This window comes from Mesoplodon mirus (assembly GCF_964341445.2).
Source record: "Mesoplodon mirus genome assembly, chromosome: 4".
Classification (NCBI taxonomy): domain Eukaryota; kingdom Metazoa; phylum Chordata; class Mammalia; order Artiodactyla; family Ziphiidae; genus Mesoplodon; species Mesoplodon mirus.
In genome coordinates, this window is record NC_138979.1 from 60,791,200 (window position 1) to 60,804,226 (window position 13,027).

Genomic DNA, 13,027 nt, shown 5'->3' on the forward strand with positions numbered 1-13,027 from the left:
ATATTACATGGAACTGGGAGGTCTCTGGTGGACCAGTGTCGTGAACTCGGCTCTCCCATCTCAGAGTCACAGGCCTGACACCCGGCCAGAGCACCAAGACCCTGTAAGAAAGAAAGAAAGAAAGACAGAGAGAGAGACAGAGAGAGAGAGTGAGAGAGAGAGGGAGGGAGGGAGGTAAGGAGGGAGGAAGGAAGGAAGCAAGGAAGAAAGGAAGGAAGGAAGGAAGAAAGAAAGAAGGAAGGATGGAAATAAAGTTATTAAAATAAAAAAATAATTTAAAAATTATTACAAATTAAAAAATTAAAGTAATAATAAAAAGAAAGAAAGAAGAGGGCAACCAAACCAAGAAACATATCCACCAATGATAACCAGTGCTAAAAACTATACTAATAAAAAAAAAACGGACTGACAGAACCCTAGGACAAATGGTAAAGCAAAGCTATACATATAAAATCACAAAAAGAAGTATACTCATACACACTCACAAAAAGAGAAAAAGGAAAAAATATATATATCAATATATAAAAATAAAAGGAAGAGAGCAACCAAATCAATAAACAAGTCTACCAATGATAATAAACTGTAAATACTAAACTAAGATAAATGTAAAACCAGAAACAAATTAGATGCAGAAAGCAAACCCCAAGTCTACAGTTGCTCCCATTGTCCACAGCCTTAATTTTAGGATGATTCATTGTCTATTCAGGTATTCCAGAGATGCAAGGTACATCAAGTTGATTGTGTAGATTTAATCCACTGCTCCTGAGGCTGCTGGGAGAGATTTCCCTTTCTCTTCTTTGTTCGCACAGCTCCTGGGGTTCAGCTTTGGACTTGGACCTGCCTTTGCGTGTAGGTCGCCTGAGGCCATCTGCTCTTTGATCAGACAGCATGGAGTTAACGTAGCGGCTGATTAGGGGGCTCTGGTTCACTCAGGCCATGGGGAGGGAGGGGTATGGAATGCGGGGTGAGCCTGTGGTGGCAGAGGCCAATGTGGCGTTGCAACAGCCTGAGGCGTGCTGTGTGTTCTCCCGGGGAAGTTGTCCCTGGATCACGGGACCCTGGCCATGGTAGGCTGCACAAGCTCCCAGGAGGGGAGGTTGCCTAGTGACCTGTGCTTGCACCCAGGCTCATTGGTGGCTGCAGCAGCAGCCTTAGTGTTTCATGCCCGTCTCTGGTGTCCGAGCTGATAGCTGCGCCTTGTGCCCGTCTCTGGAGTTCGTCTAGGCGGTGCTCTGAATCCCCTCTCCTCGTGCACACAGAAACAATGGTCTCTTGCCTCTTAGGCAGTTCCAGACTTTTTCTCGGACTCCCTCCCACCTAGCCGTGGGCACTAGATCCCCTTCTGGGATCTGACCTCTGAAGTCCAAGCCTCAACTCCCATCCCCACCTGTCCCGGCGGGTGAGCAGACAAGCCTCTCTGGCTGGTGAGTGCTGGTTAGCACCAATCCACTGTGTGGGAATCTCTCTGCTTTGCCCTCTGCACCCCTGTTGCTGTGCTCTCCTCCATGGCTCCGAGGCTTCCCCCCACCACCCCCCATCTCCGCCAGTGAAGGGGCTTCCTAGTGTGTGGAAACTTTTCCTCCTTCACAGCTCCCTCCCACTGGTGCAGGTCTTGTCCCTATTCTTTTGTCTCTGTTTATTCTTTTTCCTTTTGCCCTACCCAGGTACATGGGGATTTTCTTGCATTTTGGGAAGTCTGAGGTCTTCTGCCAGCATTCAGTAGGTGTTCTGTAGGAGTCGTTCCACATGTAGATGTATTTCTGATGTATTTGTGGGGAGGAAGGTGATCTCTACATCTTACTCCTCCACCATCTTGAAGGTCTCCTCAAGAGCTCTTTTTGATAGGGTCATCTGAAAAGGCTGCTCTGAGAAGATATTTGAGCCAAGACTTGAATAACACGAAGGAGTGAACCAACCATGTGAAGTTCTGGGGGAAGAACATTAAGGAAGAAGGAACAGCAAGGGTAAACACCCCAGGCAGAAATGAATTTGTCAAGTTAGAGATGGCAAGAAAGCTCCTGTGGCTGGAACAGAGTGACTGGGTGCACTGGAGTCTTGGTAGGAGATAAGCTGGAGGAAGAGTCAGTAGTCAGAGAGTTTAGGGCCTTGAGGACTGAGGTAAGGAATTTAGGCTGTATTCTAAGGTGAAAGGAATTGCCTTGAATAAGTGCTAAAGTTCCTAGAAGTAGAATTGTTCTTTCCTAAAGATAGGACTTTCAAGCTGACTTTGGGACATTTCCCCAATGGGACTGCATCTTTAACATTATAATTAAAATCAATGAAAAAAAGGTTTTAGTATACAATTTTATATAATTTCTCTCTATATATATTTCTATGTCTGTCTGTCTGTCTATCTGCCTGCCTATCTACCTATCTAGAGAGAATAAATGAAAATGAGTTATGCCTTAGAGTTTTTGATTTACAATAGATGTGGTACATCTGTATTTCTACTCTACTTACTCTGATTTTCAGAATCAAGAAAATCTCAAATCTGGAGAATCTAAAAAGCTTAGATGTTTTGGACCTTCATGGAAATCAGGTATTGTTAAAGCCCTTTCATTTCTTTCTTATTTGAAAAAGCTCTAGGAAATTTCATATAAAAGTTTTAAGAATTATACTTGTGTGGAATTTTTCCAGAGTTACTTTATTGATTCACTGAAATTAGCTATGGTATTAAGGTATTAAGCTCATTTATATAAGGTTTGGTAATTCCTCAGTGGTAAGTGACAGATTAAACTTATAAAACATTTAGAATTCTTATAGTTATGACAATTTTGATTCTTATTTAGTCTTTTATTAACTTATAGCCAACCCCAACCCAAGAACTAGAATATTACTAATGATTTTCTTCTACTTAAGTGTTCCTTCTTTATTCCAAGACAACACTATTCTGGATTTCACATTTATCATTCTTTTACTGGTGTTTTTAGTTGGTTTTATCACATATATGTGTTTAAATAATATATTGTTTAGTAGTATTGTCTTTTAATTTTAAAAAAAGGTGTCAAACTATATATTGTCATCCACTGTTTGCTTTTTGGATACAACATTATGTTACTGAGGTTCATCTATTTTGACTACATAGCTGTAGTTTATCTTTATTGTTGTATGTTCCATGGTTTGATTACACAAAAACCTTTTTCTCCGTTTTATTATTGATAGACATTTGGGTTGATTCCTTTTTGTTTGTTTGGTTTATTTTGTTTCCTATTAGGATAGTACTTCTAAGAACATTCTTGTACATGTTTCTTCCATACATCATATGTACTCTAGGGTATATATCTAGGAGTGAAACTGATGGGTCACAGGTTATTTAAATGTGTAACTTTAAACGTTAATGCCAAATTGTCTTCCAAAGTGATTGTACCAGTTTATACTCCCACCAGTAACACATAATAGATCCTGTTGCTTCACATCCTTTTCAACATTTGGAATTTTCAGACTTCTTAATTTTTGCCAATTGAATTGGTATAAAGTGGTGTCCCCTTGTGATTTTGATTTATAATTCCCTGATTACTATATAACCTGGGATCATTATTCCATTCGATTAGTTTGTCTACCCATACATTTGTCTGTCTTAATTTCTCTGTCTGGTTTGTTATGTTCCCTCTCCTTATTCTTCTCTTGCAGAGCATCTTGGCTGTTTCTTAACCCTTTGCTCTTACATTTAAATTTTAGTCTTTGCAATATGAGTACTTATTTATAAATAGCTACATGAGCTACATACTCATGCAGAAGGTAAAACCTCTCCTGAGGTGGTAAGTGTACATGGTGGGGTGATCTGGGAGTCCCTGCCTGTTGAGAACAAATCTCCCACTTGCAGTTGGTCAGGTGTAAACCTCAGTGTGATCTCTTTAGGCCTTCTAATAGCCGTTATTCCTAATCATTTTGTTGAAAAGCTAATATAATTAATAAAACCTTGATAGATGTATTAGATAGGCCACATCTGCTAGGTTCTAATCTCATCCCAGCCCCATCTATATGTCTGCCTGTGTGTGCACTCAGAGGGAGGAATGTTGATGCCTGGGAATTGTCCGGCTCTGCAGGCTGGTTAGTATCACTTTAGTAGAGGGAAAGTTACCCAGTTAGTTAGATGGTGGTGGAAGAGGAAGAAGAATTAGAGTCTTGTCAGTAAGAGAGCATCATATATAAAGGCACTGAGACTAAAAACAACATGATAAGTATGTTTTACTGCTGGAGAATTTAGCACATGTTGAGGGATGGTGAGAGATGAGGCACGAGAGGTAGGTTTAAGGCCAGACTGTGGAAGGCTTTATATGCCATAATAAGGAATTGCTATTTTATCTTTCTGTAACCCACTATTTTAAATGCTATTCATCAGTATAAGTGAAACATTTTATGGTAGCAATATTTTTATTAAGTTTATTTTAAAATGTATATATGAAAAATAAGCATTTATGTGGTTTTTATATTATAATATACCTTTAAGAATTCACGGGCATTACCCAAGATCTATAAGAGCAACTGGTAAATGGATAATGTATCACTTGGTCTAAATATTAGACCAAGTCACCTTGTTACCTTGTTAGCTGACCTGTGTTATGTGTTATGTGTTAAATGAAAATCTGAGTCTTGTTTCAAATATTTAAATCCAATAAACAAAAATTTGGAGTATTTCAAAGCAAAGACAGTCTTGGTGACTAAAAAGTCAGGAGAGACACTATTCAAGTTGAAACAACGTGCAACTCTAAAAAAATAGCATCAGGTAGTTAAAAAACTAAAAGAAAATTAAATGACTACTCTTTGTGCTTTGAATTTACTTCCATTGGAAATAAAAATGATATGTGATGTACATTGTGAAATGAAATATAATTGGTTTATGGATGTGAAAACATTGATAGGAATAGTGATAGTGTTCAAGAAACAGATTGGGGAATGTAAAGAGCTGAGGGGAGGTGAAACTGGAAACAGAGAACAGCTGAGAGACTAATTCAGTAATCTTGGTGAGAAGTGATGGCAACTTAAAGTTGTAGCGATAGGGCTATAACAAGGGGGCAGATTGGATAAATATTTAAAAAGTAAAAACATTAAGATTTAGCAATTGATTGTATGTGAGTAGTAAAGAATACAGAGGAATATGAGAGGTTGACTCTCAGTTTATGACCTAGATTTTTTTTTGTCTACCAGAAAATGTTCTCTTGGTAAACGCTTGCTTTAACATGGACACAAATGTGCTTCAAAAAGAAGCTTTTCTTTCAGTGACATCTTTTCCTTCAGGGAGAGCTGGCTCTTTCTGTGGTTGCTTGCCTGAAAGCAGATGTCTTTCCTATTGCTGAGTAGGAAGGTTGTCTTTATCCAGATAGAGCAGTCTGGGTTACTAGTATACACATACATAAGACTGGAGTATCCAGCTTTCCTAGATGTACTAAAAAGCTCTGCTGTCTACCTTGAGACTCTCTCTTATCAGTGTGACCCAAGATTAGGCTTTTGAACATTCCTATCATCTCTTCTTCTGGCTGTGAAATTTATTAACTGATCAAGAACTCTGCTCTCACCCTACACCACCTTTTTTCTGAAATTTCTGTCATTTTCTCTATGCCTGTGACTTTGTCCATGGCTGCAACATGTAACAGACTATTCCATCAGAGATGCTGCACAAAATTCTGACCTGATTGCAAACCAAGAAGCTGAACAATATCCCCAGTGACTTTTTTTAAATTACAGATTGATACCTATATATAAGAGTTAACAACGTTTCTTTTCAGAGTGACCAAACTAAAATGTAGGCATTCTAATTATATGTCCCACCAGGACCAAATAGCATTGGAGAAAGGTTGTTTTCTAAAAGAAATGTCCCAGAATTATTAGCAGAAGGAAGAATATACCATATACAGGTTATGTACCCCTTCATTCTGTATATTTATCTTTCTTGAGTTCAGAAAACTTTATGTATATGTATAAATTTATGTATATATTTACATATTGCTTTTCCATATACCTATCTCTATTTTTTTAGTATTTTAGTAGAATTTCTCAAGCTTATGCTGTTATTATTGATTTTCTACAGTGTCTATTTTACTTTTTGCTGATTCTATACATTTTAAATTCTATCACCTATTTAGTTTTGAAATGTTTTTGTCTATGTCTTACTGTCCAGTTCTGTAATCTGCAAATACTGATAAACTTGTTTCTTCTTTTACAGATTTTATTTTCATTTTACATTAGTTACACCAAAAATCTCAGGACAAATTTTAAAGCATGGTCATATATTATCTTTATATATTATTGAATTTGCGATAAATATACTTAGGTTTCTCCTCTTGAATGTAGGTGAAATCTAGATGGTATTTCTTGACTATAAGAGAAGGTCCAAATAATATCATAGAAAACTGGATTATAAATCTTAAAAAAAGGCTATTTTAGCCAATATCTGCTTTGAAGTGTTAAATAGAAAATTTCAAATAATACTGTGATGGCAATACAGATGAGAAAATTAATCTTCAGTGATTGTGAAATTTGTTTTAATGTTCAGAAGAAAAGTGTTGTATATAACTCATTGTTATTACTCATTGTAATGTACTTAAGTACATTACATTAAAAGGTTGAAGCCCTCTGCAAGAAGCCCTATTTCTGGGTCATGTAGAAACTCATCCCGTTGTGCTACGCTTGCTGTATTACAGTAGTGGGGCTGAAAATCATGTTGAGCTCTCATCATTTCATAGGCTATACCCTTTAACTTATCCTTACTTGTGCAGCTCAAATTCCTCTGCTGCAGTTCAGTGCTTATATGCATGTGTATATTCCATAATTCAAGTCCACCATATTGTGCCCTGCCTAAACATTATCTATCTCCTCTCTTAAGCAGTTTCACTAATAAAGAATATCCATCCTCACCCTCTACTGGGGATCCTAGTTCCTTGAATCTTTTCCATTCAGACTCTTGATTGCTCTCAGGATCCTGCAGTATAAATGGACAATTAACAAGGGGAACTTGGTATCATTCCTTTTCCTTGCCTTTTCTCTCAAAAGGTAGTCTTGTTTTATCAAAACATTGTGAGCTTATGCCTTGGGCTCACAGTTTCTATTTCACAGCTAGTACGTATATTTCTCTTCACCTTCATGGGACCTGGCACAGTGTTAGGCACTTAGAGATGCCCAAGCAATGGACTTACTGATTATTTGGTAAAATATACTTACCATGGTCAAATTATAAAACATGTTCTGTTAGTTAATCTTCACAAGTTAAGTAACTTCATAATATCTACAACAGAGGAAACTGGAAATAGATTTTGAAATGTCTTCATATAAACTTGTCACTGAATTCAATGACTATGTCTTTTATTTTTATAACATGCACATCTGAGATTTATGCCTGCTAATCATCCCTTCCTCATTTTTTAACAGATTACCAAAATTGAAAATGTCAATCATTTGTGTGATTTGAGAGTTTTAAATCTTGCCAGGAACCTTTTAAGTCATGTTGATAATCTTAACGGGCTGGATTCACTAACTGAGCTTAACCTGCGACACAATCAAATCACTTTTGTGGTGAGTATTAAAATGGAATCAATATGTGATTTCTGGCTTTTCTTTTTTTTTTTTTTTTTTTTTGCGGTACGCGGGCCTCTCACTGTTGTGGCCTCTCCCATTGCGGAGCACAGGCTCTGCACGCGCAGGCTCAGTGGCCATGGCTCATGGGCCTAGCCACTCCGCGGCATGTGGGATCTTCCCGGACCGGGGCACGAACCCGTGTCCCCTGCATCGTGAGGCGGACTCTCAACCACTGTGCCACCAGGGAAGCCCTCTGGCTTTTCTTTTAAGGGAATGAAATAAATGTTATAGCATCGCTTTCTGCAAAGTAAGAATCTAAAGTAATTTAGTTTTTTTCTGAATTTAAATTGCGTATATAATTGTTAAGCTTTATAATATTTTGATTTGGGAAATGTGGTGTTTTCCATTCTAAAAGATAAATGTAAAATTAGGAGCACAAGTGTTATCAGTAAATGAATACTGAATCCTTTCCTGTGTTGTTATAGGAATAGAATTAATAAGAAAGAAGGTTATTGTTGACTGAAAGTTGATAACTTGTTGCACCGAGAGGGAAAAGGCACAGAGAGAAGTGGTTGAGGGCTTTGAAGGCAAGCATAAATATCATATTCTTTGCAGTTTTTCAAAGGCAGCTTGGTATGGTGGAAAAAGCATTGTTACATAGGACATGAGAGGCCAAGTGCAGGTCTGCTTCAGCTCTCATTATCTGTGTGACCTTGGGTAAATCACTTTAACTCTGTAAACCTCAGTTTACTTTTCTCCAAAATGAGGACATTGGGCTAGATCACCTCTAGTGTCCTTTTTGGCTTGCTGGCTCTGAAAAAAGATATAAATATGGTAGAAAGCTGGCATATGAGCAGGAGGAAGAGCTGGCATTGTGGGGACAAAACTATAGAAAGGCTACTCTGGAACTCTGAGGATGAACTTCATTAGATTTATAGTTTTATTCAAGTTTAGCAACTAAATAACAGCTTGATGCTCGGGTATTTTGAACTTGTGCATATATGAAGAGCTCTAGAAATACGACTTTCAGCTGTATGACATGATACAGGCCAAGAAGACATCTGAGGATTTATAAAAACACTTGTTCTTTTAACAAGTTTCCTTTGTTTACATGCAATAGAAAAACTACATTAGGTTTTCTTTGGGTATTGTTTAAGCACTTTTAAAGGTAAGATCTGATTTTTAACTTTTTCAAGACATTGAGTTCCTTAGTAAATAGTTAAATGTACTGTAAGTGATACACTGGAAAAAGCTGGGAGACAGATGATGCCTTATCTCTAGACCTCATTTTACAGATTGGTTTCATTTTGAAATTTTCCCAGAAAGTCTGAGCCAAGTAATGGTCATATCTTCTAGGAGGTTGGGATAATTTCAGAACCTTCTCTAAGACATGGATTTATCCCAGAACCTCTAAATTCTGCCAGCTCTTCCCCCAGATTGGATTTAAATATTGGAAATGGCTTGTTTATTTTAAATGACACCCATATTAATCTGTTACATTGCAGTCTCTAGAACTGTTCAGACTGGACTTAATCTGTCCTAGGGACATTGGGTATGATAAGAATCCAAAAAGCTTTGGTAGAGTGGAGTACAAAAATCTATTGGCCTTAGCATATTCCTGTCTCTGTTTTGTCTTTCATTTGGAAAATGTATAATACACATCCAGGAATTTGCTTACTGAATTTCCTATTGAGTATTATGTCTAATCATTACTGTTTATAGATTAGGCAGCAGTAAACATCTTATGGAAAAGGAAATTGTCTTAATTTCTAAAAGTGAAAAAGATTTATTAAGTATTATGCATATGGTATAATTATCATGATAATAAGTATCATGCATATTAATTGATTGGATATTGTTAATATATGTGTAAGAAAAGATCAGAAACTTTTCCAGCTCTATTTCTTTTTCTTTTTTTTCTTTTCTTTTTTTTTTTTTGCGGTACGTGGGCCTCTCACTGTTGTGGCCTCTCCCGTTGAGGAGCACAGGCTCCAGACGCGCAGGCTCAGCGGCCATGGCTCACGGGCCTAGCCGCTCTGCGGCATGTGAGATCTTCCCGGACCGGGGCACAAACCCGTGTCCCCTGCATCGGCAGGTGGACTCTCAACCACTGTGCCACCAGGGAAGCCCTCTATTTCTTTTTTGACGTATCCTTTTCCTAAAAGAGCCAAGAGACTTTTAAATCTGAGGATTCTTTTTTTTTTTTAACTGTCTCTTTTTTTTTCCAGGATCAATTATCATACTAATTCTTTTTGCTTTTTTTTCTCTTATGGTTTTGATTTTCCTCAATAGCTGGTAATCCTTAAATGAAGTACTATGTTAAGGAGTGGCTGGCTCTCCTGTGCAGCTGAATAGGTCTTTTTAACCATAAAATCTCTCCCTAGAATGATCACTAGATTTGTGTAAGTTGTTGAATCCCACACATTGGCAGACTTCCCTTTAGCGTGAGTGGAAGGGAATAGGCAGCCTCACTGTGTAACTGCCAAAATAAGAAAAACTACTTTGTGTATATGTGTGGGTGTGGGTAAGAAGGACTTCAGTAACTTTTGTGCCAGCTGAAATTGCCATTCCTTTTCCCCCTCTGGTTCTACTGTAGCAGTTATTAACCATCTCCATAGATAAAATACCCATGCTGTCCATCCCTCCTTGATACTGTTTTGTTAGAGAACAGATCCTGAGGCTCTAGCTGAGGTTTTCTTCAGCCAGCTGCTCTGTACCCGGTTGCGTGTGTGCATGGCAGGGGTGGGAGTGGGCTGGGGGTGGGTTGGGTTTGCTGGTGTTCCAGGAATGACTGTTGAGTAGATAGATCTTTAATAACACATCTACTTGATTAGCCACAGTTACCCATAGTCCACGCCTGTTCTTTGTATGTACTGACTTTGAGTGTGGAAGATGGCATTCTTTTGGAAGGAATTGCTGCATTTGCAGTGCAGCATCTCTCCTGCCAGTTCTGAGCTGCAGTTTTCTCTGTTCAGGGTTATCTCCAATAAGATCCTATCTGCTTTCCACCTTCCTGAAATTCATCAAAAATGTTGATCTATTGGGCTTCCCTGGTGGCGCAGTGGTTGAGAGTCCGCCTGCCGATGCAGGGGACACGGGTTCGTGCCCCGATCCCGGAAGATCCCACGTGCCGCGGAGCGGCTGGGCCCGCGAGCCATGGCCGCGGAGCCTGTGTGTCCGGAGCCTGTGCTCCGCGACGGGAGAGGCCACAGCAGTGAGAGGCCCGCGTACAGCAAAAAAAAAAAAAAATCAAAAAAAAAAAAATGTTGATCTATTAATAGCTCTCTTGTTATTATCATTTCCATGGATTCACTCATTTTGTGTATTTTTTGTTTCTTTCACCCACTGAATCTTGTGAAGGAGATGAAACAAAGACATTACCTACTTTACCATCTTATCAGAAACCTTCTTCACTGGTATTTTCGATATAGAAAAGTCATTGTTTATTGTATTAAATTCACTAATCTTTTTCTTGGAAATTTTATAAATTTCTAACCAAATGTCTTTTAAGTTTATATGGTATCTTTCCTTTTTAAAAAACTATGAAACATTTCAGACATTCCCAAAGAATAGGAAATAATATTACAAACATTTGTATGTCCACCAATGAATTTAATAAATAAAAACCTTTTAAATATAGTTGAGGCCTACTATGTAACCCTCCTCCAACACATTCCCTCCCTCCATTGCAGAGGTAACCACAGTTATGAATTTGGTGTTTATTCCTATGCATGTCTTTTTCCTTTTCCTGTATATATCCCTAAACAATCCCATATATGTACCCCTAAACAATGAAGTAATTATTTTGCATGCTTTTAAGTGTTCTGTAAATGATATCATCAAACTGTACATATCTTCTGTAAGTTACTTTTATTATGCTTTGAGATTTATCTATGTTGATACCTGTAGCTCCAGTTCACTAATTTCCATTGTTATACAGTATCCCACTGTGTGATTGTAACTAAATATTTATTCTTCTCTTCATGGACATTATTTCTAATTTTTTGTCATTAAGAAGAAATAACATTTTTGTACATGTCTTTTTGTGCATAATTATAACAATTTCTCCAGGACAGTGGCTTTCAGACATTTTTTAGCCATAATCTATGGTAATAAATAAAATTTACATTGAAACCCAGTAATTAAATACATATTTATATTAGTGCATTATAAATAATGGAAACAAGGATTTCATGACTATACCTACCCTTACTGCAATCCATTCTCGTATATCCTAGTCTATTCTATCTCATTAAAAAATGTTGGTCTCAAAAAAAGTTAGTCTCAATCTACTGAATTGATTTCTTGACGAATGAAAAATTGGTTGCAACCTGCATTTGAAAAATAATGCTCAGTGGTGGATACTTGGGAGAAGCATTGCTGGGTGCCAGGATTATGCACATCATTTCATTTTATCAGCTAGCACCACGTTTTTCTCAAAGTGGTTGTACCAAATTACATTCCCATCAGCATTACCCGAGGGTTCCTTTAACCTCACAACCTTAGTGACACTTGGTGTTGTCAGACCTTTTCATTTCTGCCAGTCTTGTAACTATGAAATTGTATATATTATATTGAGATTTTAATTTTAATTTCCAGTGAGATTGAATGCCTTTCATCTTTTTTTCATTTTTGATATTGAGATTGCCTCTTCTGCAAATAGCCTTATCCTTTGCCCACTGTAATAACATGTTTTTTCTTTTTCATATTGATCTGTAGTATTTCTTTTGTTTCTGCTGTCTTTTCAGAAACAGAAGTAAAAAATCATCAATAGTTTCCTTTATTGTTTCTTCTTTTTGTTTGAAAAATCCCTTCTTATGGGCTGAGGACATAAAGATATTTTTCTGTGTTGTCTAACAAGAGTTTTAAAGTTATTCTTCACATAGAGGTGTTTCATCTATTTGGAATTGACTTTTGCTTGTGATGTGCAGTTGAAATCCAGTTTCTTTTTTTTCTTTTCTCATGGATTACCAATTGTCCCAGCACGTTTTATTGAAAAGTGAATTCTTATTGTTCTTCCCTCTCCCCTTGGCAGTATCTTCCTTTAGCAAATTAAATATCCACACATGCATGGGTCTGTGCCTGGCCTCTCTGGTCTGTTTATTTGGTCTCTATCCATGTTCCAATATAACACTGTCGTAATAACTATAACTTTCTATTATGTTCTAAGAGATAGTAGAATGAGGTCCCCAATCTTCCTTTCCCTTTCCTTCCTTTAACAGCCTTCCTTCCTTTTAAAAAAAAAAATTATCTTGGTCTTTTCTTTTTCTGTATACATTCTAAAAATAGCATGTTAAGTTTCACGAATAACCTTACTGGTCTGTTTGATTGGACTATCTTTTAAATTGAAGACAGCTGACGTTTTTATGACATTGCAGGCTCACTATCATAATGTGAACATGGTATATTAATATGAATGGCATAGTATGACTAGAGCACATTTCTCAATTCATATGTCTCATTTGATGATTTTTATGCTTTTCTCCATAGATCACTTATTTGTTTTTTGTTAGAT

General features: G+C 37.4%; 1 protein-coding gene across 3 annotated transcripts in view; it reads left to right on the forward strand.

Annotated features, from left to right (window-relative positions):
- The window catches only part of LRRC49 (leucine rich repeat containing 49), a 129,927-nt gene that overhangs the window by 23,112 nt on the left and 93,788 nt on the right, over positions 1 to 13,027 (forward strand). For all 3 annotated transcript variants that reach the window (XM_082618513.1, XM_082618511.1, XM_082618512.1), the window contains 2 exons: positions 2,473 to 2,539; positions 7,366 to 7,509. In XM_082618513.1, coding sequence (XP_082474639.1) covers positions 2,473 to 2,539; positions 7,366 to 7,509 — 211 coding nt within the window. The remainder of the gene's footprint in view (positions 1 to 2,472; positions 2,540 to 7,365; positions 7,510 to 13,027) is intronic.